Genomic DNA, 26,688 nt, shown 5'->3' with positions numbered 1-26,688 from the left:
GGACCGAAGGCCGAGAAATATTGTAAGTATGAGATTTTCCTTTTAGGCTGTTTGGGGGTGTTGTGCTTTTTGGCGGGTGGGTTGGCGGGTCTTGGGGCATTCCTGGGAAGATCTAATACCGGATAGAAGTGGTTGGGACAAAATCCATAAGGAAAAGCCTTTTGGCACTTTTTGTAACTTAGGGTTCGTTAGGGTTAGCCCTAGCAGCAGGATTGCATGTGTTTCGGGGTGTTCTAGATTTGTGCAACTGAGTTCTGGGGTCTTAGAGCACTCGTGAGAATGTGTAATTTTGGTTGCAAGTCATTTGAAGAAAATCCATGGTGGGAAAGGGGGGATTTGGCATAGTTAAAGTAAGCCTCTGCCACTATTCTTAACTTAGGGCTCGTTAGGGTTAGCAGTATTTCTATTGCATGTGTTTGGGTGGGGGGTTTTCGAGTCTTGGAGCGATGCTGGCTATGGATACTTTTGCTTGCTTGCAAGTGGTTTGAATACAATCCACGGTGGGTAAGGGGGTATTTGGGCCTACTTTTACTTTCGAAGTACGTTTTGTCACCAGTTTTCTGCTAGGCCTCGTTTTTTGAGATCTGAGTGTGGGTCTTCTACATTTTTGCAACTGGCTTTAGTAAGGGTCTGGGTGGAAGCACTGCTGGGAAGGTCTAATTTTGTTCTAAAACACAGTTTACAGTACACCTAGCTTGAGGGGAAAGATCCGCTAAATTAATTTGCCCATACTTATTTATCCTTGAAAAGGTGACTCAGACAGAGTACGCACTTTCAAAAATGTTGTACTGTCTATTAGGAAAATCAAAGTGTGACTTTTTGCACTACACAGCGTACATACCTTATATTTATTTATCAGTGCTGTTTTTCGTTCAATAATTACAGGCCGGGTTTCAGTCTTTGCAATGGGGAAAAAAGGATGGAGTCAGGCTTCACATTAGCGAGCCGCAATTCAGCATCCGCCAGGCAGGCAGTGGACAGGGTGTCTTCTGGTCACCAACATTGATGGACGAAACGTCAGCTGCAATGGAGGAGTGCTGCTAATAAGAGGAATTGTTTGCTGCATGCAACTTACTTACCAAATTCAACAGGACAACTACAACAATACAGATACAGTATCCATTCTTTTCTTCTATGAGTGTGTGTGACTGCATTTCTTGGATCTCTCTCTGCTTCTAAATTGATCCCTACAGCCATTCTATAGGTTTTACTTCGGCTATTTTTTAAACCTAATTTAATGTAGCCCTGTACTGTCGCATTCTGTCATTCACGGTTGTCGAAAGTACTACTTACTTTTCAGTAACAATGCATTCAGTAGTACATGCACTTCCTTTATGTCACGTAAAAGATTTATGGTTAGCTTTGTACCCAAAAATGTCTTTATGTTCAATTATTGTTTGTCCATGCTGTGCTTTTTTTTTTCTCTCAACAAAACCTACCCAAAAAGAAACCCCCATTCCCATTCATTTTACAAACCCTAACCCTCTTCCCCCGGGCTGTGTGGTTTTGCTTGATGTGTGACTAAATGACATCAATAATTCCACACACTTGCTGGAGAGGATAAGGTCATAGCAACAGGCTGGTGAAGGAATCCGAGGATATATTCTAGACTTACTCAGCTTCAGTACTATTTCTTGTAGTAGTAGCCAATGTCAAAGAAATCCTACACAAGTACAAGTTATACTATCAATACTTTACCATTTGTTAGGCTACATTGTGGCACTGTTGTAGTCTAGTGTACTGTCACCTGCTGTATTCTCTATCGTACCGTTGTAATGCTACAGTAAGGACAAACCAGGTTTCATTTTCTTTTTTTCCATAGCTATGCAACTGCCACTGTGTCACACCACTAGTACCACCGCAATGAGGAGGAAATTTCATCCGCCCTGGATTGCAACCTTAATCGCCATTTCCCGTGGAGCCAGCCCTGGGCCTAGCCCTACTTTCAAACAGAAATTACAGGTAAGATAAGCGTTTGGTTGGAGCCGAGGTAGTATAATGGAGTATTAGGAGAGATGAGAGATTGACGGTAGTACTACTAAAGTCCTAGGACTATTCAGGAAAACAAACTTACTGTTAAACCCCCAACCACCAGACTCAAAAGCAGTAAAAAACAGGTATGGTCAGATAAAGTTTCAAAAAGTATATTTTTATAGCCCTAACAAAATAATCTCCCGCAAGACCCTCCCTAACCCCAACGATTGTCCTTCAAAAGTCCCCAAAAAATCCAACTCCCAATTCCCACCCCCCAAAAGTCTCTAAAAAAGGGGCAAGGGACACTACGGCAGGGTGCTGTTGACTTTAGCAGCCAGGGCATCATGCTCCTTGCGGAGGGTGGCATGTTCGAAGCGGAGGCCTCCACCAAGTTCTTATAGTTTAGGACCTCCTGCTCCAGGTAGGACAGTCTGAGGGATAAGCGGTGCCGGCGTGCCTTGCAAATCCTGTGGGGGGGAAGCTGCTGTCTTTGCTGCTCGGCGGTGGCGTTTGGCTTTGGTAGCCCGGCTCCGTACCGCTGGAGTACTGCGCTGGCTGGCAGCCCGCACGGAGGAGGATGCAGCTGTCCCAGTTGATGTTGTTGTAGTACCAGACTGCGTCTCCTCCTCCTCCAGGGCCACCAGCCGCCGATATTCAGCGACAGTGGCATCCAGCCTCCGTTGCCGGGCCATTCGAGCCAGCTCCCTCCTCCTTGATGGTCTCTTAGATTTGGAAGGAGCAACTATATGAAGAAAGAAAGACATAGTCTGTAACCAATGCTCCTTAAGATTAACACAAAATGATTGAGCAGAAAGTTGTGTCACAGTACAAGTAGCAAATTGAAAGCACAGTACATAACTATTGAGGACAGTATCTATGTAACATCCGACTTCTTCATCCTTGCTCTAACATTAGTGGGAGTTTAAGGAACAAATTCTACGAGCACTATGGAGATCCATTACAGTCGACTATGACAGTACACCAGTCTTATTCTTCTTCTTCTCTCTTGTTTAGGAAAATTGGTACGTTATCTTATGCAAGCCGGCATAAGGCCAGCGCAGTGAACTTGCACCCGAGAAAAACAGACGCGCACACCATGGTGAGTGAGACAGACTTGCGTTACTGTACCGGTCCAGTACATGGAGGTGGTGAAGCTCTTACTTTTCTATTACGGGTGGCACTGAGAATACTCTGTTAAAAGGGCTACTGCTTAATTAATTTAGCTTTCACCCTACAGTGCAAATGAGTATTAGAAAAGGAAAATGAAGAAGCTAAATAATCTGATTATCTATCACTTCCCATGGGATGTATTTGATGACATATGGGATGACTTTAGGTGCTTTGCTTATTATTGAGTGAACAGTGATACACCCACACATGAATGACGTACTACTACTAAACTAAAGTTATTAAGAGAGGTAGGGAGTGTCCACCGTAATAACCGGATATATGCTGTGCTTGCAGTTGCAATACAAACTACTGCTACTATTCATGGTAGTATTTGGACAAAATTACAACTTCTTTTCCTTGCCTTTCCTACACTGGAACGGACGTGCGGGTGCGGTGTTACATGCTCTTCAAAGCAACACTTAGTTCATCCAGGGACCGTCTACTCTCTCTAGATACACATATGTTATCTAAGAGTCAGATAGTACCATGAATGATCCAGGCATCCATCCATTCAAAGTATATGCACACATAAAGTTTCTGTTTCACCCACCCAGGCTGTTCTCCTTCCACCCATCCTTGCTTCATCATTCACCCAGCCATGCACCATACCATATTCTTTCCTTCCCAGCCACCTCGGGGACCAAGCAAACACATATCATTCTTCTTTGCCAGTCATCATTACATTTCTCGTCCTTCCACACTTACTTACACCCTTCTTTCGCTTTTTGTTCATCCCATCCATCAAGTTCATCTCAGATCTGATTGGGATTCTTCTCGCCAAAAACTTCACAGCTAAGTCGAAGTACATTTAGAGGAGGCTACTACCTGGTTTATTTATAATACACCCGTGCAGAAAGCACACTCTGCAGTCTTCAATCTCAATAAGTAAGGAATATATAGCTTACCTCTGCCCGCCACCACCGTGTCATCCCCCACAGAATTGTCCGGCACTTCCACCGCCTCCTCCCCAGAGTTGTCCTCGTCCAATGCCACCACCACCTCTGCGCTGGCCCCGCCTCCAGATGTTCCACCTACAAAGTACATTTAATAATGTTAGAATACACCACTCACTACTATATAATATTTGGTCTAGGAGGAAGAAAGAAATGTGAAAAAAACAGTATACAATTTAATAATTTGTGACTGTCTACTCTAAAGTAAAAATTTCCCTTTTTCCAGTGAAGGCTTTTGTCTTGCTGCACCTTTTGGCACAACTGATGAATGCGTGCTTTTTATTTTTAACACGCACCACTTTTTCTCCTAACAGACAGAAGCTTGACTTCTAAGAACACGAGCAGGATCAAGTTCAAACCAGGTGAGAGCTCGGCTCGACCACAAGAAATGTGTCCAATCAATCGTCAGCACTAAGCACTTTTCCATTTTCAGTTAAACGTTCACTTTTATGACAAACTTGATTTTAATAAATCTGTTTACTTTTAATAAAGTTTTAAACTTAAATAGACTCTGTGGTTTTTGGTCCTCCAGACTAGAGTGGATGAGCTAAAGGTTTTGCAATTTTTGCAAGCATGAGTCCGTGCCTCTGACATCATTGGGGATCAATCATCAGTGACTTTGAGAGCTAAATGACTCTGCCACACTATCTAGTCAGTAAGGAGATTGGGGGTTCAACTACAAAGTCTGTTATCACTGAGGTATGTGGAAAGTCTAACATCACCTATTATTATTGATAAGCTAAGCAATGCATTATTTAGTGTCCATAGTTCTGTTGGTGCAGATTTGTCCCTGCAACAGTAGTAGAATGGATTGTCCTCCTATCCAAACCAAAAGTAAAGTAGTATCTTATTCTTTCTTGGTGGTCATTCACCTTTTCATTGTTGGCAATTGTCAAAGCATAAACATTTAGAAGACTTGAAAAGACATTATGGACAATCCCAGAGGACTGCACTCAGTGCATAGAGCTATTGCTGACTAGAATGGGAGTCCAATGGAATTGCCAAATGTGCAATCTTAGTTAGCTACACAGACAGACTAATAAGAATAATCTAGTAATACCACACGGAGTCATAGTCGAGGCAGGATAAGAATTTAGATCCAGTCTACAAGAAGATCAAAGACGATTTAGAAAAAATCGAATGAGGAACGCTGGGAAAAAATAAGTACTCTATATTAAAATTCAAACTTACTGGGGCCAGCAAAGGAACCCTCGCCTGCCCGATCCTGGCCTGCATCCTCAGCAGCACCCTCCTCCTCCTCCTCCTCCTGTGTCCTCCTCTTGCCCCTGGGGGAAGCTGATGTACAACATGAAAGAAAGAAAAACAGAAAACATGGATGATATTTGTCAACCAAATCAAACATTTCAAAAGAACTAACAAAATATTTTGGCCAAATAGCAAATAGACAACTATTCCACTGGATATATTATTGACCAATCTCATGTGGTCTACTACGTTATTAGTATTGCTTGATTTGCAGACCGTCAAATTGGAAACTTCTTATGTAACTCACTAAACAAAGTACTAAAAAGGTTTGCCTAGGATTGGCAGGCAGCAGTCCGCAGCACGCGAAGTGACAGCCAAAGTCCATCGTGATTGCAGATCAGCGACAACACTAAAGTTTCCTACTACATTAACCAGTCATTAAAATACTCAAACTATCAATCCACCACCACTATTTCTTCTTATTGCCATGTGTAGAAAGGAAGGACTGGACTTGAGTCTGTAGGGGCTGATTTAGAAGCCCCTTGCAGCTCTTTTGCTCCATTGTTGTGTGACTTTTGTGACGCAGCGGCAGCACAAAAGAGGCGCAATGGTGCGGCGTATATTAACAACGTGACGCATATGGGAGATGCATCACGTAGTAAAGCCCTGCGCCATCAGGGGGCGTTCCGGCGCAAGGGAGGGCGTTCCTGCGCAGGAACGCATCCTAAAAGTGGCTTAGGGAAATCTACAAGATTTCAATCAGTCACTTTAAGGACAATGATACGTGACTCAAACCCTGCGCCTGCTTGAAGCAGACGTACAGCTTGACGCAGCTTTGGGGAGATAGGGCACCCCAGAGCATTGATGGAGCTGCGCCATCGTTGCAACGCAACTCCAGCAATGCGCCGCCTTTACGGCACAGATGCGTAACACTTTGGTGACGTTTTGGGCCCATGGTGCGCCGCATTGTAAATACGGCGCACCATGGGAGATGGTGGCGTGGCGCACAATTACTGGCGCATCCCTGCTACTTTGCAGGGTTTTGCCGGTAATTAAAAATCTGAACCTTAGTGTCTAGCATTACGCAGTTCTTTAAACTACACTCATACATAATTTCACAGGCCAATGAAATGAACACAAAATCGAAAACAAATAAGCATTGTTGCAACACTACTGAGAAGGAGAGCAGTGCACCTGAAATGCACAGAAGATTTTGAAATATAATTTACCTACAATGTAATGAGCAGCATTATTGCTACGGGTAAAAAACAAAAATTTGCAATATAATAACACAGCAGGAGAAAACAGAGTAGTAAAGAAATAGCTACTACTACTCACCAAGCCCGGGGATCTCGAGGCCAAGCAGGTCGAGCAGATCTCATTCATCCATGCCACCCTCTGTCCAGCGGTGGGTGGCCTGGTTGTAGGTACGCCGGACCCGAGAGTGGTGGTACATGGCCCGGCACACCTTATCCCACCGCCTCCGGCGCTCCTGGATCCTGTACCCGACACCGATCCTGCCGCCTGCCATTATTGTCCTGGGGAGGCGGCGCTGAACATAAAAAATGAGTGCGGCTTCCTCCTCCGGGCTAAAGATTTCCCTGGGTACGACCTGCTCCCCCCTCAAACGCCCGCACGGGAGCCGGGCAAGGGGTGCGGGACCCTTCCCCTTGTCGGGATGCTTCCCGGCTCCCTTCACCATGGTCTGGGTGGAAAGGAATAAAGAAAATAGAATAGGGAAGAGAAGAAAAAAAAGAGTTTAAAAAAGTAGTTTAAAATTAACCAAAAGTAGCAGTAAACACAAAAATATAGGGCTAGAAAAATAGAGGGATAGATAATAAGTAAAATAGATTAAAAAAAACTTCAAACAAGCAAAGGATGGCAGAGATTTAGAGAGGATAACAAGAAGCATGCCCAGAACCATAGCAATGAATGAGAAACAAGATGGCCGCGCCCGTTCACGGCCGCGTGGGTAAGTTCGCGCAAGATTTTCCTTGCGAACACTCGCGAAATTGTACTGGCGAGCCGCACACTTTGCGAGATTACACTTCGCGCCCGGAAACGGAAATACGTCATGCAAACAAGATGGCCGCGCCCTTGAACGACCCCGAGGGTAACTTCGCGCCTTGCGCTACAAGCGGCTCGCGAAAACGCACAAAACCTTGCGAACTAACACACCGCAAAAAAACAAATCTCATATTCGCACAAATTCGCGGCTTCCGAATCCGATCTCGCGCGTGTTCGCGCCCCGCGAATCCCGTGAAATTGCAGAAAAACGAGTTTTGCAAAACTGAAAGCACTCGGCAGGTGCAAGAGTTCAAACTCATCATTAGTAACCATTCCCTGTAGTGCTTCCTGACTGGGGCCCCTCCAGACTTCAGTTGCTAGTTGCAACAATTGTATGACCCTGCTCTGACCCTCACAGCAGGCTCATAGAATAGCTACAAGTAGGCCACAAAGGTCCTGGAAAAAAAAATTGCACTGCAACAGAAAGCAAATTACTGATAAGGAAGCAGGTGCCTGACCTGGAATTTTAAAACAGTGACACATTATTAAACTAACCACAAATTAATTCATGTCAGTTGAAGCAGGGCGGTGTGCTTGCTTTTCCCCCCATAATCTACAGTGATGATGAACCAGAGGGTGGCATTGATGTAACAGAGGGTGGCATGGGTGAAACAGAGTGTGGCAGTGGTGAAACAGAGGGTGCTGGGAACCTGTGATGATGAACCAGACGTAGAAACAACATAGTCGCGACCGTTGCGAGCCGACAAGTAAGTTCGCAATTGCGAACTAGTACCAAACCCTCGCGAACTGGCAGAAACCCTTGCGAACACAAAAAAAAATCCGCAAATTCGCGAGAATTTGCGGATTTTGCGGATTGCGAGTTCGCAAATTCGCAAAATTCGCGAGCGCCAGATTCGCAAAATTCGCCCATGCTTAGATTTGATCTACGTGGGACAGACCAAACAGAAAATCAAACTAAGGATCTCGCAGCATCGGAGCAGGATCAGATGTAAAACCATTAATGCCCCACTTGTGGAACATTTTATTGAAAAAGGACACACGGAAAATGAGATAAGATGTACTGTGATCAGCCAAGTGACTCTACCCCCCGAGGGGGGGTGATATGTCTAAAATGTTAAATAAAGAGGAACTTAAATGGATCCTGAGAACCGACAGCCTGAACTCGGGACTCAACCTACAGGAGGACTGGACTCATTTAATGTAATCTTATATAACTTAGGTCAGCATAAAAGTCATGATCACAATTCGGTTAATTGTATTTTGTAAGAGAATCAAATGTTTTTCCCCCTTTCTCACTTGGTTAATTTGGATGCATGTTGTCACTCAATCAATACGGCTGCCGCGATTGCCCGACACTTATTTCTATTATTGCACGTGGGTCTTTTCCAGCCTACCATGAGCGCCTTTAAATCCCCAGTTGGCAGGACTCCACTGCAACTGCCAGGGAAGACAATCGGATGTCTTTCTCCCCCCCATTTTCTAACTGTGTAACCTTGGTCAATCTGGTTGCATGCTATTACTCACCCAATATGGCCGCCGCGATTGTCCTACACCTATTTCTATTATGTCATGTGGGTCCTCTCTAGCCAACCACCAGTGTCTTTAAATCCCCCGTCGGCATGTACGCCATTGCAACTGCCAGGGAAGACACAATAGTCCATTGATACGGTAAGCCCCCTTCGCGATCGATTACCGTCCGTACGAGTTCCCTATTACTGTTACCGGCTTTCTCCAGCTCTCTTATTCAGGCTCACCTTTCCCCCCCAACGCGACCGAGCAATCCTGGCGCGTTTGACCAAGACTCCCTTATTACGGGTAAGATTCACCGTCGTCAATGTCTACTACTAACCATGTAAGTCTGTACATAGAGGCTACAATTTCCACTTTTCGTACACAGGATGACGGTCTTATCTTGACCCAAGCATCGTAATTTTGTAAATTCATATAACCGAGTATCCCTACCGGTCTGTGTCAGCAAGACGTCCCCGATTAGGGTAAGATATAGTCCAAGTCCGACCTCGCTGATGCGTGCGTGGGTCTCCCTTAGTAATAATAGTTTTTTCCCCTCCAGATTGCTGTGTTACCCTACCTTCCTAAATACTCACCTGGCATAGACCTTCTGCGCGGTACCCATTGGTAAGCACTCTCAATGTGCGCGCGATCGTTGGTTCACATCGCGGCTTTAATCACTCCTTACTTCACCTTTTTAATCGTCGATTACCGGCAGGCACGTCGATTTTTAGCTTCACTTTACTGATTATCTGCACTACGATCCATGAGGCATTGACATCTTGGCTTGCAACTACTTGTAAGTCCTCCGCACAACCTCCATGCCCAGTAACTATCGTGGGCACACTGCTCGACTAATCCTTCTTCAGCACTTGCACCTTCCAAGTAATTTTTACTTGCCCCAACTGAGTCACCATCACAATTACTCTGTGTTTTCCTTACTATTGTCAGATCTACTAATATGTGCTTTTGTATGCATTTTTCCCCCTTCTCTCATTTTAGGCTACTGTTGCTTTTACTATTTAGGCACTATTTTGTCCTGATGATGATCCCTCTGATTTCATAATGGGATCGAAACGCCGTCGACCTTTCTAAAACACCATATACTGTGAATGAGGACTTCATGTGTTATGCTCGTAATGGTGTTAATTGAATTTCTGATATTATTTAATTTACAGAAATCTGTAGTTTTTGCCTAAAAACTTTGCTCTGTCCCTTGACTAAATCCTTCACCATGCCAATTTGTATACATATGGGTACAGGCTTGTGCCCCACTTCCAAGAATTGTTGAAGGTATTTTTGTGTGAATTCATTTTATAGTAAAAAATTGGACCTCTGTCCGGCTGGACAAGTCATAACTGAATATAGTTGCCATTGTGTCTATATTTACTTTTGTTCTTATAATTCTTATGCATGGGATCACTGTTGTTCTATAAAATATGTTCCCCGAGGTCCTGTGCTGACTCGTATGGGTGCCCTTGTTGTTTTATATAATCCCAGATACCTCCACCATGTTAGCAGCTTTTCCGCCCGGTCAACTGTTCAACCTGGCAGAAAACTGTTGGACGGTCTTTTCATCCTCCTGGGTCCCCCGCCACGGTAATGTGGCGGGGGAAATGCAGCAGCCAGCGGTTTTTAGCAGGCGGATCGCCACCGCCATACAGGCGGTGGCGATCCGCTCGCTAACCTAATGGACCCCTAGGAATCACTTCCTTCCAGAAAAGAGTAGAAACATAGAAGACCATTTGGAATTCAATAAAGACTTTGTTCTCTCCCAGATGTTGCTTTTACAACTACAATAGACCACTTACAATGGCTAGACGACAGGGACAATACAGTTCTCAGGTAGATATCAGTCCTAAACTGTAACCAGTCAATGATGTGAGGCATAACCATTTCACTTTGTCTTTTTCCCCTCACAGCGGGTCACTGTAACAGAAAATGATAATAGCATATCTCATGTCCTCACAACATGTTTATATCATGACAGTGGCAATTGCAAAAATAGATTTCTTCCACCGAAGAATTCTCATCACCAATTAAATATAATTCTGATAACATTTAAAGTGTGCAATGTTTCGTCTGAACTCAGTTTGACCAGTTGCTTTCCTATTAGCTATTTGCAGAGAACAAACTAAAGAATATATACTAACCATAGTGTGAATTTCTCCTGTGCTTCATACCTAAGAGCTCAGAGAGCTCATAAACATGCACATACCTCCCTAAATCTGCACCCTAAATCATGGCAAACAGCCTCACTAAAGTTTTTTTTAAACTCATCAGTGCTCCACAACTTAATCATGTATGAAAGTAGTTTTAGCTTGAGGAGAGCAGTGATGGCCTTGCAGATTTGAAGAAGTGGCTTTGTGACTACTTGATGGTAGGCCCTATTGTTGTATGAAAAATGAACCCCACTGGTGGTCAAGAGGGATATGTGTGTGCATAGCTCCAACCTATATATCACTAATGTAGGTAACACCACTTACCTGCACATCATATTAGCAAGTGGCTCCTGGTGGTTATATTTTTTCTTATGTGCAAGTTTGGGTAACACCTTATTTGTATGGATTAGTGACTTAAAGTGATGAATTTGTCCTCAGTATTTATGAAGTTAATGAGAAAAATTGTGATTCTCCATTTTGTGTCATCACCATTAATGGAGACGATGTCAGGGTCATGACTGACTCTGGTGCTTGTCCCTCTTTAACGGTTAAAGAAGTTTCTTAAAGTTCAATTGATACCATCAGACATAAAACATGTGAGCTATGGGAATAAACCCATTGAAGTTTTAGGTTATTTTATTACCAATATAAGTTTTAAAGGCCAGACCATTGTATCAAATATGTATGTTGCCAAAGAAAGATCCTGCTTGTTGGGATGGCTGCAACAAAGGACTTGCTCATTACGCTAGATCAAAATCACCCTGAACAAGTCTTATGTTACACTGACTTAATTTCTCAAGTTATTGAAGACAAATCTGTTGAACGTGAAAAGGTATTTCCTAAGGTATTCTCATCTAATCTGGGATTATTGAAAGATGTAGTACATTAAATCATATTGAAACATTATACTGTACCTAAGGTTCACAAGGTTAGAAACATTCCTGTGAGGCAAGCATTAAGGGAAGAACTGAATAGGCTATCCAGTCAAGACAATATTGAAGAGATTGAGACATCCAAATAGTTGTCACCTGTTGTCGTAGTTCATAAACCAAATGGGAAAATGTGACTGTGTGTTGATTTGAGAGATTTAAATGAGTGCGTGTGGGTGGATCGACATGTGTTGCCAAATATTGGGAAAATGTTTTCTGCATTGAAGGGTGCCACTGTATTTTCAAGGTTAGATCTATCCAATGCCTATCCTAACATTGCTTTACACAAGGATAGCAAACATTTCACCTCATTTATAACACCTGAAGGAGCATTTAGATACAAAAGAATGCCTTTTGGTCTAATTTCTGCTTCAGATGTGTTCCAAAGATTTATGCATAAATTGTTCAAGGAAATAAAAAATGCTTTGTATTTCCAAGATGACATCCTTGCATTTGGAAACATCAAACAAGATCATGCAGAGAAAATTGCAAATTTGAAGTGGAATCCGTGACCTTTTTGGGGCATACCATTAGCAAACATGTTGTTTCACTGAATTCACTGAAGCTAAATGTGGTAAAGGCTAGAAAGGAGGCTCTGGATCCCCAGAATAATGATCAGCTTAGACCATTTGTTGGCCTAGCTGAATATTATGGTAAGTTCTTTCCACTGTTTGCGGACAAGACAAACCGCATGAGAAACCTCAATCAACAATTTACTTGGAATGAAAACTGTGATACTGAATTTGTCAATCTGAAATAAAGAGATTTCCTCTGCTTCTCCCTTGGCAAATTTTGACATCCGAGATAATTCGATCACTGTTACGGATGCTAGTAATGTGGGCGTTGGTGCAGTCTTGATGCTGGACCATGAAGGCTAATTAGTCACCATTGCATTTGCATCAAGACCGTTAAGAGATGCAGAATTTAAGTATTCTATGCTGGAAAAGGAAACATTAGCTTGTTGGTTAGGAATTGAATATTTTCCCAAATATGTACATGGCACACAATTTAAAATAAGATCAGATCATCGTCCCTTATTGGAGCTATACACTACAAAAGAATGTGGCAAGGCTACACCCAGAATTGCCAGATGGGAATATAAACTGCAGGACTTTCATTTCAGTGTTGAGTATATTCCAGGTGCCAGAAACATCTTAGCGGATTGTTTATCTCGCCTACCTATTAAAGAAGAAAGTGACTGATGTATTATCGATGAGGACATTGGGAGAGTGGTGTCCATATATGAGGTGTTTAGCGGCTGCATTAAACAGGATGAATGGAAGTTTGCATTCAATAATGATGAGGAAATTCAGGAAGTCATTAAATATAATAGGTCACAATGGCCAGAGAAGAAGTTATTGAATAAAGACTTGTTACCATACTTTAACATAGCAAATTAACTTTCTGTGATAGATGATGTTTTGTTCTGAGGGGAGCAACTGGTGGTACCCCTGGATTTAAGACAGCTTGTGTTGGATACGTCTCATGAAGGTCATCCTGGCATGTCTAGCATGAAAAGAAGAATTCTGTGTGAATTTTGGTGGCCAGCCATTGATAGATGTATTGAGGCAGAAGTTAGATCATGTATTGAGTGTGCCGTCAGTGATAAATCTCAGAAGTGTGTTAATTATGAAAAAGCTCCCATTTCTAGACCTGGAAGGATATGTGAGAGGATGTCTCTTGACATTGCTGGTCCCATAAATTTGTCTAACAGCCCAATTTACGCCATTGTCCTCACAATGGCCTGAGATTAAATTGGTATATCAAGTGGATTCCCATACAGTAACACAGTTTTTGAATAAGGACTTTGAAAAATAAGGTTTTCCTAAATGCTTTGTCATGGAAAACGGAGTGCAGTTAGGATCCTCAGAAATGAGAGATTATTTGGACCAGCAAGGGATTTATCATTTATGAACTTCCGTATATTATCCGCAAAGTAACAGCATAGTGGAAATGTGGATAAGAGTTTTGAAAGGACTACACTTGGCATTGGTCAACTGGAAAGTTGTTCTCAGGCTCTCAAAGATTTATTATGGAATTATAGAGTCACACCTAGAATGTTGGGAGATATGTCTACATTTGAGAAGATGGGAGGAAGGAAGACCATGTGTAATTTTAACCAGATATGGATGATGGAAATGAAAAGTAAGGTTGATGGCACAATGGTGTAAGGGTCAGATCCGAAATCGGTGTCAAATAATATGCATGAGTCTTTTCGGGGACACATGATTCACATACATGAATTAAACAATGGTGATTGGGTGCGTGTAAAAAAAGGAAGACTGGTTAAAGCTGGAGTTTTCTATTCCCGTGAAAATAGTCAGAGTAGGGCATCAAGTAGTAGAAGTGACTGACGGAAATTTATGGAGTATGGGCAAGGTTTTTAAAGTACGTAAGTGTTTGTGGCTAAATGAAAGTAGCTGCACCGAGAGTTCTTCAGGTCACAGTAGTGATTCTGAGTGTCTTCAAGGGGGCAAATACAGTTAAACAGAATTTGACAACAAGAGTAAAAATGAAACCTGATTGGTGCAAAAATTACCATATGTCAGGTTAGTTTAAGACAATGTTGCATATATACAGATCTCTATGTGTAATTTTATACTATTGTATATCGATACAATTTTGTTGCACAGATGTAACCATGCAACTTTTATTGTGCTGAAATCAAACTAGCTTATAGATACATATATTTGTTTAAATTACATTTTACATGTTGTATCCTGGCCAATCAGGTTGTATGGAATCTGGTGGTAGAATTATGTGGGGTCCAGATTCCATACAACAACAGTTGTCCCAGGCTTTTCCTAGAGAGAGGCACACTCCTTGTTACTCCAATAAACTTACCTTAATTTCCTCCACACATGATCTTATTTATTTACGTTGGAATACCACTCCTTTCCTAGCCTTCCACAACATTTCCAGGAAGGTACAGATAGACCTGGCCATCCTTAACTACAAGTATGGCTGTACAGGTATTCTACAGTAGAGAACGCCTCAAATTAATTCATGACTTTGTGCTCACTTATAGGCCACCCTACAACACTACTGCCAATTCTCCAATGTCTAGTGCTTTATCATACTCTAATAGTACGCTTTACTACTCTCCAAACAGTAATATTCCTTTTATACAATGCTATTACGTTAATTTATTTTGCTACTTTGATGACTAGCATGTTGTTGTGGGATGTAGTTTATCACCTTCTTCAACTTTCTCCTCGGGCCTCACCATTATTTTATACAACCTCAATACAATTGTGCATTTCTCTTTCTGCCCTTCACGTTTATACCTATAATTCCATAGTTCCTCCTTGGCCTTCGTCTTGCAGAAAACTAAGTTAGCTTATTCAGTCCATGGTTGCAACTGCTGAGTAAAGCTGCCTTTTATGTATTCTTGGCAAATTACTCTTGTTTTGTGTCTGCCAGTGATATTTTCTCTTTGTCTCCTCTTGCATTTTCTTTATGCCTGTCTCCTGTTTTTTGTTTGGTAAAAGTTTCCTGCCCGGTGGCTATATCCTCTGGATAGGTGCACTGAGCATTCCTCATAGTGTTCTTGGACTGCATACAGATGCTTGCTGTTCTCGGATAAGAATGCCAATTTTGTGTTGTTGAGCGCCATTTGCCGTCTCAATTTGATGCTGGCATGTGTGACATAATGCAGTAATGTGACAATTTTTTGTATTTTCTTTATTGCTGTTGAGAGTATAGTATTAAAGGGATCTGTTTAACATATACACATCTTTGACTTTAATATGTGTAATTGTCCTCATATTTAAAGCATGTAAAATATCTATTTGTATTGAAAACAGAGATTCTGTATTTATATCATTTTACACCACTTTCTTTTCTTCAAGCTTTTAGTGATAAGCAATTAACATATTTTTACTATTTTTTATATCTGGTTTGAATCTAATTATCTGAGATTTTAACTGTATTGCATTTCGAATTGTTGATACATTGTAAACCTCTCTTAGCTTGAACAATGCTGCTACCTGTGAGAAGACCTGGAGGTTACCTCTGTGGAGACGTTTCCCAAAGGTATTGTGATGCTGAGCTAAAGGGCCTTATTTAATATATTTTGAAGCATGATAGAGCAGCAAGCCTTCCTGCTATGCAGCCATGCATCAAAATATGAAAAAGATACAGAGCATTACTGTCCTTATCCATACAAGCAGGAGCCGTGAGCCGTGGGCCAAAGCAGACACCCTTGTGGCATGGTGCAAGGGTGCCTACGTTGCAGGGCTGATAGTTTATGTGCAGGAAGGGACACCTTCCTGTGCATAAACAATCATTAAGGACGCATAGACAGAGAGAAAAACAAGGAGAAATAAAATAATTTCCCTGGGGAGGCATAGGATTCCGATGCTTTCTCAGGTTTACAACACTTAGTAAATCTGTGAATGTTTCAGGTTTCATGGATGTTTTGTGGGACCACCCACAGCAACACTCATAGAACACCCCTTTCATGCAGAGTAATGAGTGAAAGGGAGCCATCTTTACAAGGCCCTGAAAAGTCAATGACTTTACGTGGCCTTGTAAATATGGACAGGCATACTTTGCTGCTAGTGTGTCTAAAAAAGTGACGCACCGGCTGCACAATGGGCTTGTAAATGAGGCACAGAGTGTGCACGTGTTCTCTTGCCATGCTCCCAGGACTTCTGCTATGCAGATTCCTTCTCCTGTGTTTTATTGTGTAACAGGTTGTGTGCAGTAACATCTGTAATGCATAGGCAGAATTTATCATTTGTTGTACTACTAGCTTACTCCTTCAATTCAGATAATAAGACTAGGTCACCTGTTTATTCTTGGGATTCAAGAGTAATCCAGAAGTACTTCAAGAGTTAGCAATATGTAGTTGCAAGCAAATCTTTGTGCATTAGGCCCACAATATTGACCAAATCACGCTAAACAGCAACACTCTTCACAATGAACAGTAGCCGCTCCTGGAGGGAGTACTGCAGGGAGGTGAGGCGGGGTGGCGGAGGGACAGGGTGGGGGTAGTTAACTCCGTCATACGGCCAAACGGAGGAAAGTACATAAATAAAGAAATAAAACAAATTACATTGTGCAAGCTACATCGCCATTTGGTGTTGCAGAGTGCGCAATGTAATTAGTTTTATTTATTTATGCACTTACCTCCATTCGGCCGTATGCCGGAGTTTACTACCCCCCACCCTGCCCCTCCCCTGCCCCATCTCACTGCCCCGCAGCGCTCCCTCCAGGAGCCGCTACTGATAAATAACGTTTTGACACAACAAAATATTTCATGAATTAATTCTCAAGAGGTTCAGATAACTAACCTTCATCATATCTTCATAGTGGAGAAAAAGTATATTAAAGTCACCCTTGTGAGTATGCCAGCCTTTAACATGGTCAAACCAGGAGCCTCCGACCACTGTTTGGAAAAAAGTTGTGGTATTAGAAAAACAAAGCAAAGTTTAAGCAATGCTAAGCATCAGACACACAATCAGCAGGGGAGGTTTGGAAAGTGAACAAGAATATATGTCTCTATTATCAAGTTATCTATCAAGTTATATTGCATATTGATCATGCATATTATTTTTTATTTTGAAAGTGTGCCCTCTATTGCCCCCGCTCATTATTATAGATGTTGGGAAGGATAACATTTCTCTGCCATTTTTTCTATATAAAAACTAAAAATGCTAACTCAGCTCAGCACGCCCAAATCATAGAAATAAAAAGTGAAGCTGAATAATAACATGGGAAAACGTTGTGGAAATTAGTGGATTAGAGTGAATATTAAAATGTCGCTATTTTGATACCTTTAACTACTAGGCAGGGTGGATGGCATACACTATTTGAAAACAGTGGTTGGATGCCAGCTACCCATGTGTATTCCTGACTTTTGCCCTGCGAGAGTCTGTTGTTGCAGTATAATGTTATGTTATGTTATGTTATGTTAGCTGTTTTTGTACCGCGCACAGCTGCCCCAGCAAAGGGGCGTCCTGGCGCCAAAAGAAGGTATACACAACACCGCAATAAAGACGCTGAATCAAAGATTTTTATTAAAAAGAAAGGTTTTAATGGCACGTCTGAACTGGAGTAAGTTGTCCAGTGCCCGAATTTCAGCAGGAAGAGAGTTCCACAGTTTTGCGGCCACTACTCGAAAGGAGCGGCCGCCAGTCCTACTCAACAAGAAACGTGGGACAACAGACAGATTCTGACCCATCGATCTCAGGGATCGAGAGGGGACATAAGGAGTCAGTAAGTTCATCAGTATGGGGGGGGCCGTGCCTTTTAAAATTTTAAAAGCCAAGCAAAGCACCTTAAACTCGATCCTCCGAGCAACAGGCAGCCAGTGGAGCGCTTTCAGTGCACCTCCTAATGTTCTAAAGTTGCCCAAAATGGAATTTGTATGTCAGGTTTAATCAACTGAAATTCGGGAGTCTTAGTGATGTTTTCCAGCGTGAAATAAAAGTCACTGAATATCCTCCTCGGTGGTTCTGAGATTTATTATCCTGTGAAGCAGGAAACCCTTCCAAACTTTTTCGCAGAGGCCGCCCCTAACGGGGGCATAGAAGGCCGGCACAATAACCGACGCCCAACCCCCGTAACAGAAACGGTATTCAGCGCCTAGAAGCACCCCCAGAGCGGGAAGATATTTACATTTTTTCCTAATTGCTCTGCCTTTGTGGCTTTCATGCTTTATGGTTGAGAGGGCCTAGTTGTAGTCCTGGGGCCATATTACCGAAGTGCCCCAACGGCGCAGCAGGCATTTGTGTCCACTTTGGTTTTAAAGAAGGGACCATAGATGCTTGTGCAACCCCTTCTGTAATACAGATATCGCTGGCGCACATGCAGTACCAGCTGTACCAAAAGAGGGCGTTTTCTCATTTGCATGAGAATGTGGTCCCCTGCAAATAAGAGAATCAATTTGCCTCTGTGTCCGAATCGTATTCCCGCCCTTAGGAAGTGCACTGAAACTGCACCACAAAAAGGTGGCGCACTGTCAGTCTGCCCCCTGAAGACAGCCCCCTCAAGGGTTGAAAGGGGGTCCAAAGGACCCCTAGACATCCCCCTGCAGGCTGATGCAGTCACTCACTGCACCCATATGCAAGGAGGTCTCTAATCCCTTTGAAAGTGCAGGCAGGGGCCCACTGCATGGGGAAACATGGAGCAGTTTTTAAACAGCTGCACCATATTTTTCTTGAATGCGTTGTCCTGGGGCCAGCACGAGTTTGCATCTGTCCTTATGGCAGTGCATTCTTCCTAAAAGGATGCACTCTCCATGCACAAGCATAAAAATGTACCCCTATCTGTAATAAGTTAAAATAGTAACCGCTTTCAGCTGCTTGTTGCCTCCATGAAGCTTTTCGTGTTTGCACCCAGCATACCTCCTTTAAAGCATGCTGCAGCACAAACAGGAACATTTTTCCCTAACTGTAATAAGTTAAAATAGTAACCGATTTTCAGCCACTTTTCAGCTGCTTGTTGCCTCCATAAGGCTTTTATCTGATTTAAGCTTAATTGGATCTATTGCCTATTTGTAACTCTTTGTCACCCTCACTTGTGCTCTTTTGTTCTATTTAAGCTGTTTCTATTTTCTTTAACGTTATTTGGCTCTTGCTTTTATGTTGTTTATGTGATTGTGTTCTTATAGTTTTAAGCTCCGAAGCACCTCATGCATACAACTTAGCTGCTGGGCAGTGGTGGCTGATGACATTTGAAAGTGGTGAGGCGTAAAAGTTAGGAATAACTTTTATGTAGCGATGGAAGCGATCTAACTTAATGGACACATTTGTGTTTGGGTGGCGGGGGTCCTCCTCCCCCCAAAAAAAGTACGAAAATATGCATTTTAGACCAAATGAATTTAGCAAGGAAGCAAGGTTTATAAAGCAATGGGAACATAGAGTCTTGAAATATTAAACTCATTAAAAACTGCCTCATACCTACTGCATTATGTTCAGCAGTTACTGTAATGTCCACATTATGTGGCACAACAACTTCAGGCACTTAAAAGTGGGTGCTTGCCCAGTGTCTTGTCAACTTTGGAATAAAATGCTCTAACCAGGCATCCTGACGCACCCACAGCAAAATGGCTGCAATTTGTCATATAGATATCGGTGCAGACAGGTCTTTAAGTGGGATGAAAAAAGTGGGGGCTCACTAAAAGTGAACATGTAAAATGAAAGTCTGTGATTCCCATAGTGTGCCACCTGGCTGATATTGAAATATTTTTGAGGCTTGTGAAGGAGTACTGGCCTTTAGTTATATGCTCTTTATGTAACATATGTATGCCCTTATTCTCTACACATCTCATCCATCTGCACATCATCAACATCATCTCTTTCCTCTTCACCACCCTCTATTTACTCTCTCCCGAATGCACCTCCTTGCATCTCCATTACTTCACCCCCAAACATACACCTCAGTCATTCCCATTTAAGAACCTTATTTTCTTTTTGTTTTGCCTTGTAAATAGATTGATATCTATGCATCACATTAAAACACATTTGCACAGAATGTCAATGGCAGCTAGCATACATGGCTATTGTCCTGTGTGTTCCACGGAGAGGCAAACCCAATGACAGGCACTTTGCTTTGCCTTCTTCAGTCTCAGTGCCAGACCCCCTAACAAAAGCCCCTCATAAACACTTGGCACCACTTAAAGTATACACTACAGAAGAGTAATAGGATGTACAAAATAATACAGAAACACACATGATGAAATAGCTAACACTCCTGGGGAATGCAAGATTTTGTAAAGCATATGAAATAAAAGAGGAACTAAATCACTGGTATTCATTGCCTTAACGTCTTGAACATACGTTGTTCGTAATTCAATCCATAATTTTGGCATTAATATTAAGGCCATGAAGAAAGGCCCAGTTTTAACTCCATGCAGCATGTAACTGTCTTTACTATAAGCACATATTTCTCCCTTTGCCCTCGGCTTGGCTATTTGGAACAACAGCAAGGGAACAAAAACCTTACTCGTTTTTTGGATCAATTTCATGGAGGAATGCATACATCAGGGCCACTTCGATAGGGACCACTGACATACAGCCAGAGTCTGGGCTGTCACAGTGGGGGATGATAGCAAGACTAGGGGTCTCAGCACAATATACATAACACAACATACTTACTATTACCGAGAACAAGGCTCCAAATCACATTTCATTATAGATAACGGGGTAACCCAAAAGTCAACCGGACCTGGGTGCAGTACGGGAATGAACAAATGGTTCGTGACCAATGCCTTTAAAGAATTCAATTCAATTTTACACAATGTGTGTTGTGTATAATGTAACAACACTGGTATCTAATACCCTCACAAGTTTCTTCATGAATGCATTAAATACCTCTTTATGCATGCACATTTCAAGAGAACACACAGACGAAAAGACAGATTTACTTCCCAATTATATTAAAAAATGTATCAACATTTATTTTGAATAAGTATTAGATTCCTTTCAATAGACATAGGTTGCGCGCAGAAAGAGAAAGACTAGTGGGGTGGTGGTGTCGGGTAGTGAAAGTGCAAATCATAGGAATAGCAAAGGAACAGATAGATACTTTGAAAATCACTGGCAAACAAAGACCAGACTATGTTGACCTGTCCAAGGGTAGACTTTCATTTACATGTACTCTGTAAATTACAGTATGCATTCAATGCATTTTCAAGGTATAACAGATGGAATATTGATACAGGTCTAGTTGGGAAGAGCGTCGACGTTTCGACTCGGCTGATGCAAGGAGGGAGGTTCTAGCCTCAGCTGCGAGTCTTCATCAGGACTGTACGTGGCAACCTATGAGTAGAATGCTTAGTTAGATAGGGCGCTGTGTGTATGTGAATAAGTAAAGAAATCAAGATGGTGTCTCTACTGACCTCAACCTGGTGCCAGGCCTGGCTACACAGGTGATAGATCCATGAGTGAATAAACTGGCCCAAGATCGCCAGGGTTTTTTTTGTCGTATTCAGGTATACAGTATTTTCAACACCCTGTCTTCAGTCATCTGCAACTGGTGATACTATGGAGCGCCACTTCCTAAATTAGAATTTATAGAGAGAACAAGGTGTCACGATAATGGTGGTGAATTAAAACCAAGTGAGTAAAACTATGTCAGACCATAGTTGATGGTTTATGAGTATATTACATAGAAAACGCCACCGCGTTATTGTGTACTATGGAAAATCGGGGTAATTATGAAGAGAAAGATTCAGTCTAGGCCGTGGAGAAGGTCACATACAATTCCCCTGATTGCCCAGAAACTGGTGGATAATGCCCAAACCAAGTACAAACAACCGGCAACAACTGGAAACCGGAAGGTTATGAAGGCCATCGTAAATCTAGTTGATACTTACGGCCTGAATCTAGAGTGGAGGACGGGTGTCTAAGTCTGAATTACCTCAGTTGTGGGTTCCGGCTCATTACAAGCTGCTCGGCATGTCGGCTGGCAAGGAATGACACACATGTCCTGCCGGTAATTAAACCAGCCCGGCGAGTGTGCGTAACGTGCACGTTGCCGTTCGTCAGTAAATCGATCTAGGAGGCTCCGAGCATTATCCAGGTCTCAGCGTGATGCTGGATGCCCGGGAAGATGATCAATGTCATCAGGGTTCTGCCTTACAAGGGAGGCCAGTGAAATCATGTTCACATTAAAGTTTAGTGTGATGCCAAGCTGTGGATACAGTATATAATGAACGAGCGTTCCGCGTACAAGTTCACAATTTCATTACAGTGCGTACCAAAAACTTTAAATGGATATGAGTTAACAATATATATATATACAATGAAATGCGGGTCCGTTTGCACAATACAGTTACAGGTGGTGAAAGTGTAATTTTCATGTATATCCGTTTACGTAATACAGATACAGTATGTACAGTAGGTGAAAAGCTGGACCCTGTTGGAAAATCACTCAGAGCAAATGACAATCTACAATCAGGTTTGTACAGTCAGCATGGGTCATAAAGATTATTATATATATATATAGTGATGAAACAAATAAAACAATTATATACATATGTACATGTCCACGGTATGCCCTACAGTTGGCATAAAATGTTAAGCTGGTGGTACCACAGTTTATATACAATCTCTAAGCATAGAGTGTCATACAGCTAACCAGCCATGGGAAAGGGAAACATTAGCAAATGAGTCATTCCCGGTGACTGAGTGAGCTAATTATTTAGGAAATGCATAGACTGGCTACCTGACGAGCTATTTCCTCGTACTCATTTAATCCCTTTAGTATAGTGTTGAAAGTATGAATCCATTTACATTCACAATAGTTGAGGTAATGTGAGAGGCACCCTCCTCTTTGATTTATGTGTACCTTCTCTATCACCCACCATCTCAAGCTTTCTGCAGTGTGTCCAAATTTCGTAAAGTGTTCCACTAATGGTGCTCCCTGTGTGGCACATCTGACTTTACTGTAATGCTGAACAATGCGGCATTTGATTGTTTGTGTTGTCTGGCCTATGTACAAAAAACCGCAAGGACACTGAATGGCATATATAACTCCAAAGGAGTTACAATTAGTATGTTCTTTTTGGGTGTGGGTGTAGTTATTGTGTGTAAAGGTTTTGGTTTCATTAGTCAAGGGACAAGCCTTGCAGCTGCCACATTTGTAGTGGCCCTTGATAGGGGCGATATTCCATAGATGTTTCTGGGCATTTGTCATCTTTACAGGTAGTAGGCATTTGACCAGTGTGTTCCTGAGGCTCTTGCCTTTCCGGAACGCATGCAGTGGAGGTTCAGGCATGTTAAGGTCATCAGCGATCATGTGCCAGTGCTTGTTAATCATTTTCTTGATTTGATTACTCTTTGTGAAAAACGTAGTAACACATGTGAGTCTATCTTGACTCGACTTTCAGAATGAGCGCACCGTTTATGGGAAAAGGAGAGGTGAAACTAAACTAGAAATTGGCAGCTTGAACCGGTGAGACGGAGCACACCACAGAAAGACATTGATTGAGGGTGATTTGCGTGCTCAGGAATAAGCAAGAGACTCTGACCCCGGAGTTTGGATTTCGGGCAGCGCACTCTCGCTCCTCCTCCCACCAATAGCGCGATGGCGTCTACCTGCGGGCAGCCGCGGCTGCACTGGTTGCTTCTTGTGTTGCCGGGTCGTTGCTGAGTTTTTCTTTGAGGTGTTCACGGGACACCCTGCAATGCGGGGGCTCTTGCAGTGCTGATAGATTCGGCAACTCCCACGAGAGGTGGACCTGTAGGTGGCTGCAGCTGCACTGGCGGCTTTCTGTGTTGCCAGGCCGTTGTGGAACTTCTCTTCGAGGCATTCACGGGACATTTACAGGAGGCCCCGTGATGCGGGGATTTCTTGCAGGAGGTGCTAGATTCGGCGGTCCCAATGAGTGACGGTCTCAACGGGTGTTGGCTTGAGCTGTTAATCCTGAAACAGTGTTTCTCCTTACAATGACGGCAGCATGCTTTGTACGCCCCAAGGGACTCGGGCTCCTTCATTAACACTGCAGCACGTTTTGGATCAGACATTTGTTCATTTTCTGCAGACGTCGATTTTCGAGGTTTCCAGCCTTTTTGTTCATAATAAATAAAAAGCTGTTATCTGGTGACTGCTGTGCAGAGTGGACTACATCTTCCATCTCCCCTTGCTGTTTTTCTTTATTCCTGCCCCCCGGTGGCAAAGTGGGGGGACAATCCTGCATCAGTCCGGAGCCCTGCTCGTTGTTGGGGGAAATTTGGGAGGCTGTTTGTGTAGCCCGAACCACTGCCTGGCCGCCACTGTTGGCTGGGGTCTTCTCCTGCTGCAGAAGCGTTATAACATCGGAGCTCGGCCGCAGTGCAAGGGGAGACCGGCCCAGGGGAACTACCATACCCAGCGTCCTTTGCGGCAGGAAGCCGCTCTCACCCGCGCCAGGAGGCGCTTAAATTCAAGGCTACCCCCGTGTCGCGGGATCGCGCACGGGAGAAGCCCTGGACAAGGGCGGGGCCAGCACAGGCCATCAAAGGCTAGAAGAGGCCGGGACGGGGCACCCCCCTTTGATCTGAACTAAGAAAGGAAGAAAAACAAAGACAAAAGGTACAGATACCCATTGACATTCCCCAGTTTCTTACAGGTCCTTCCAAAGTGTCACCATAGTGTAACAGTTGAACTATTTCCTGGTGGTTGATGATTGATCCAGTTTTAATTCATATAAGCCATTACGCTATGACCCGCAAGGGGGATACCAGAAATAATCCCTCCCAGAGTGACTTGCTTAAGGGAACGATGGACTACTACATAAAGAGGGCAACTCTCCCCATTTCCAGTGAACTAGAGAGAATAGAACGATCCCCAGTCATGGATAGTTCTTCCAGTATGTGTTCTCTCCCACAGACTGCCGATGCAGCTCCAGATATATCACTGCTGGAGGAACTAAATAAAATATGTAAATACACGTACGCTCCTGTGGAATCAGGAATTGTGCTAACTAGTGCTCCTACTTGCACTATAGCAACCATTAGTCCTCAGTCCTGTAGACAATTCCAACTAACTGAAAGCTTCCAGGGTACTCCTCTTTTAGCACGACCAAAAGTAAACTTCAAATCTACAGTGTCCCCACAGGTCTTTTCTGCTATTAGGAAGAGAGATGGGGTTAAACAAATGGGGAGCCAGCAAAGCAACAAAAACTAAACCCAAATCCCCCACTGCCCAACACTCCCAGCACTGCCACCCCTAAAGTACCTATTCAGGCTTCATTATTGGCCTCGATCAAAAACATGATGAAATCAATAATATCTCCCCTGATTGAAAAAATGATCAGCTTAGGGGATAGGCTCACGGGTGTCGAGGAAGCGATTAAGGCTACTCATAAAAACTCTGGCAGGACCCTCTCAACCACAGCGCCCAGCCTCCACAGAAATGCCTAAAACCACCACACAAAGTAAGACCACCCATAACCAATTAGTAACCTCACAAATGACAACTTTAAACTTCTCGAAAGCAGCCACAACAGTACGGAGTTGTTGCCCTAGAGTAGGGCCGAACAAAGTATCTATATTACATAAGGGGACAGCGGCTAACCATGACAATATGTCATATAAAACCAATCACCTACACTTACCACCGGAGGCCGCTCCTTTTGTGTGCGTCCTCTCGGGAGTACCAGAACTCACAAAGGGGAAAAACGAAAGACACCAGGACCTAAGAAACAAGGTTGTGTTCTGGCTAACTAAAAATAGACCTCTGCCACCCAACATCGATGGTACTATACTAAGTGTTAGAAGGGTGGGCTGGCTAGGACCTCTTCCAAAAGACATCGCAGGCGATTATGTACTCGTAAAATTCAGGAATAAGGACGTTGTCCCACATCTCCCATCTCCAATCACGGCAGCCACAAATAGGAGATGGTCCTATATCCATCTGGAGCCTAAGTGAATTCTACCCCAGAACATTATATGTCCCGTCCCCATGTCAAAAAGAACAGAGCAATTACCTGATGGGTAGAAGTGGTCTTGCATCGAGTGGTTACATCATCCCCACTTCTAATCAATTTGACCCACTCTCGGGTTTAACTTTGATGGATTAAATTGTATGGACATAGATATTATCCATATGGAAATTTTAAAATGCAATGAATTATAGATTCTTTCTGTAGTAACAATTCTTTTATCACCTTGTTTTTTCACAGTCTGGGACCATGGAATTACGTTTTTTACTGAAATCTTTGGATATTTTATTTTTCATGTGAATGTAATATTATGTGTTATGCTTTTATGGTTATATTTCTAACCGAATAATGTACTTTGAATTGAAAATTGATTGACTCGTATT

General features: G+C 42.8%; 2 protein-coding genes across 8 annotated transcripts in view; both read right to left on the bottom strand.

Annotated features, from left to right (window-relative positions):
* Window positions 1–26,688, bottom strand: part of LOC147707974 (amine sulfotransferase-like) — a 306,358-nt gene that overhangs the window by 31,349 nt on the left and 248,321 nt on the right. For all 7 annotated transcript variants that reach the window (XM_086926792.1, XM_086926791.1, XM_086926793.1 and 4 more), the window contains one exon: window positions 17,229–17,323. In XM_086926792.1, coding sequence (XP_086782918.1) covers window positions 17,229–17,323 — 95 coding nt within the window. The remainder of the gene's footprint in view (window positions 1–17,228; window positions 17,324–26,688) is intronic.
* LOC147707975 (amine sulfotransferase-like) overlaps window positions 1–26,688 on the bottom strand; it is an 830,947-nt gene that overhangs the window by 555,986 nt on the left and 248,273 nt on the right. The window lies entirely within an intron of this gene.

The sequence above is a fragment of the Lissotriton vulgaris genome, chromosome 6, assembly GCF_964263255.1.
Source record: "Lissotriton vulgaris chromosome 6, aLisVul1.2, whole genome shotgun sequence".
Lineage (NCBI taxonomy): Eukaryota > Metazoa > Chordata > Amphibia > Caudata > Salamandridae > Lissotriton > Lissotriton vulgaris.
This window is presented reverse-complemented; position numbering and strand designations above follow the sequence as displayed.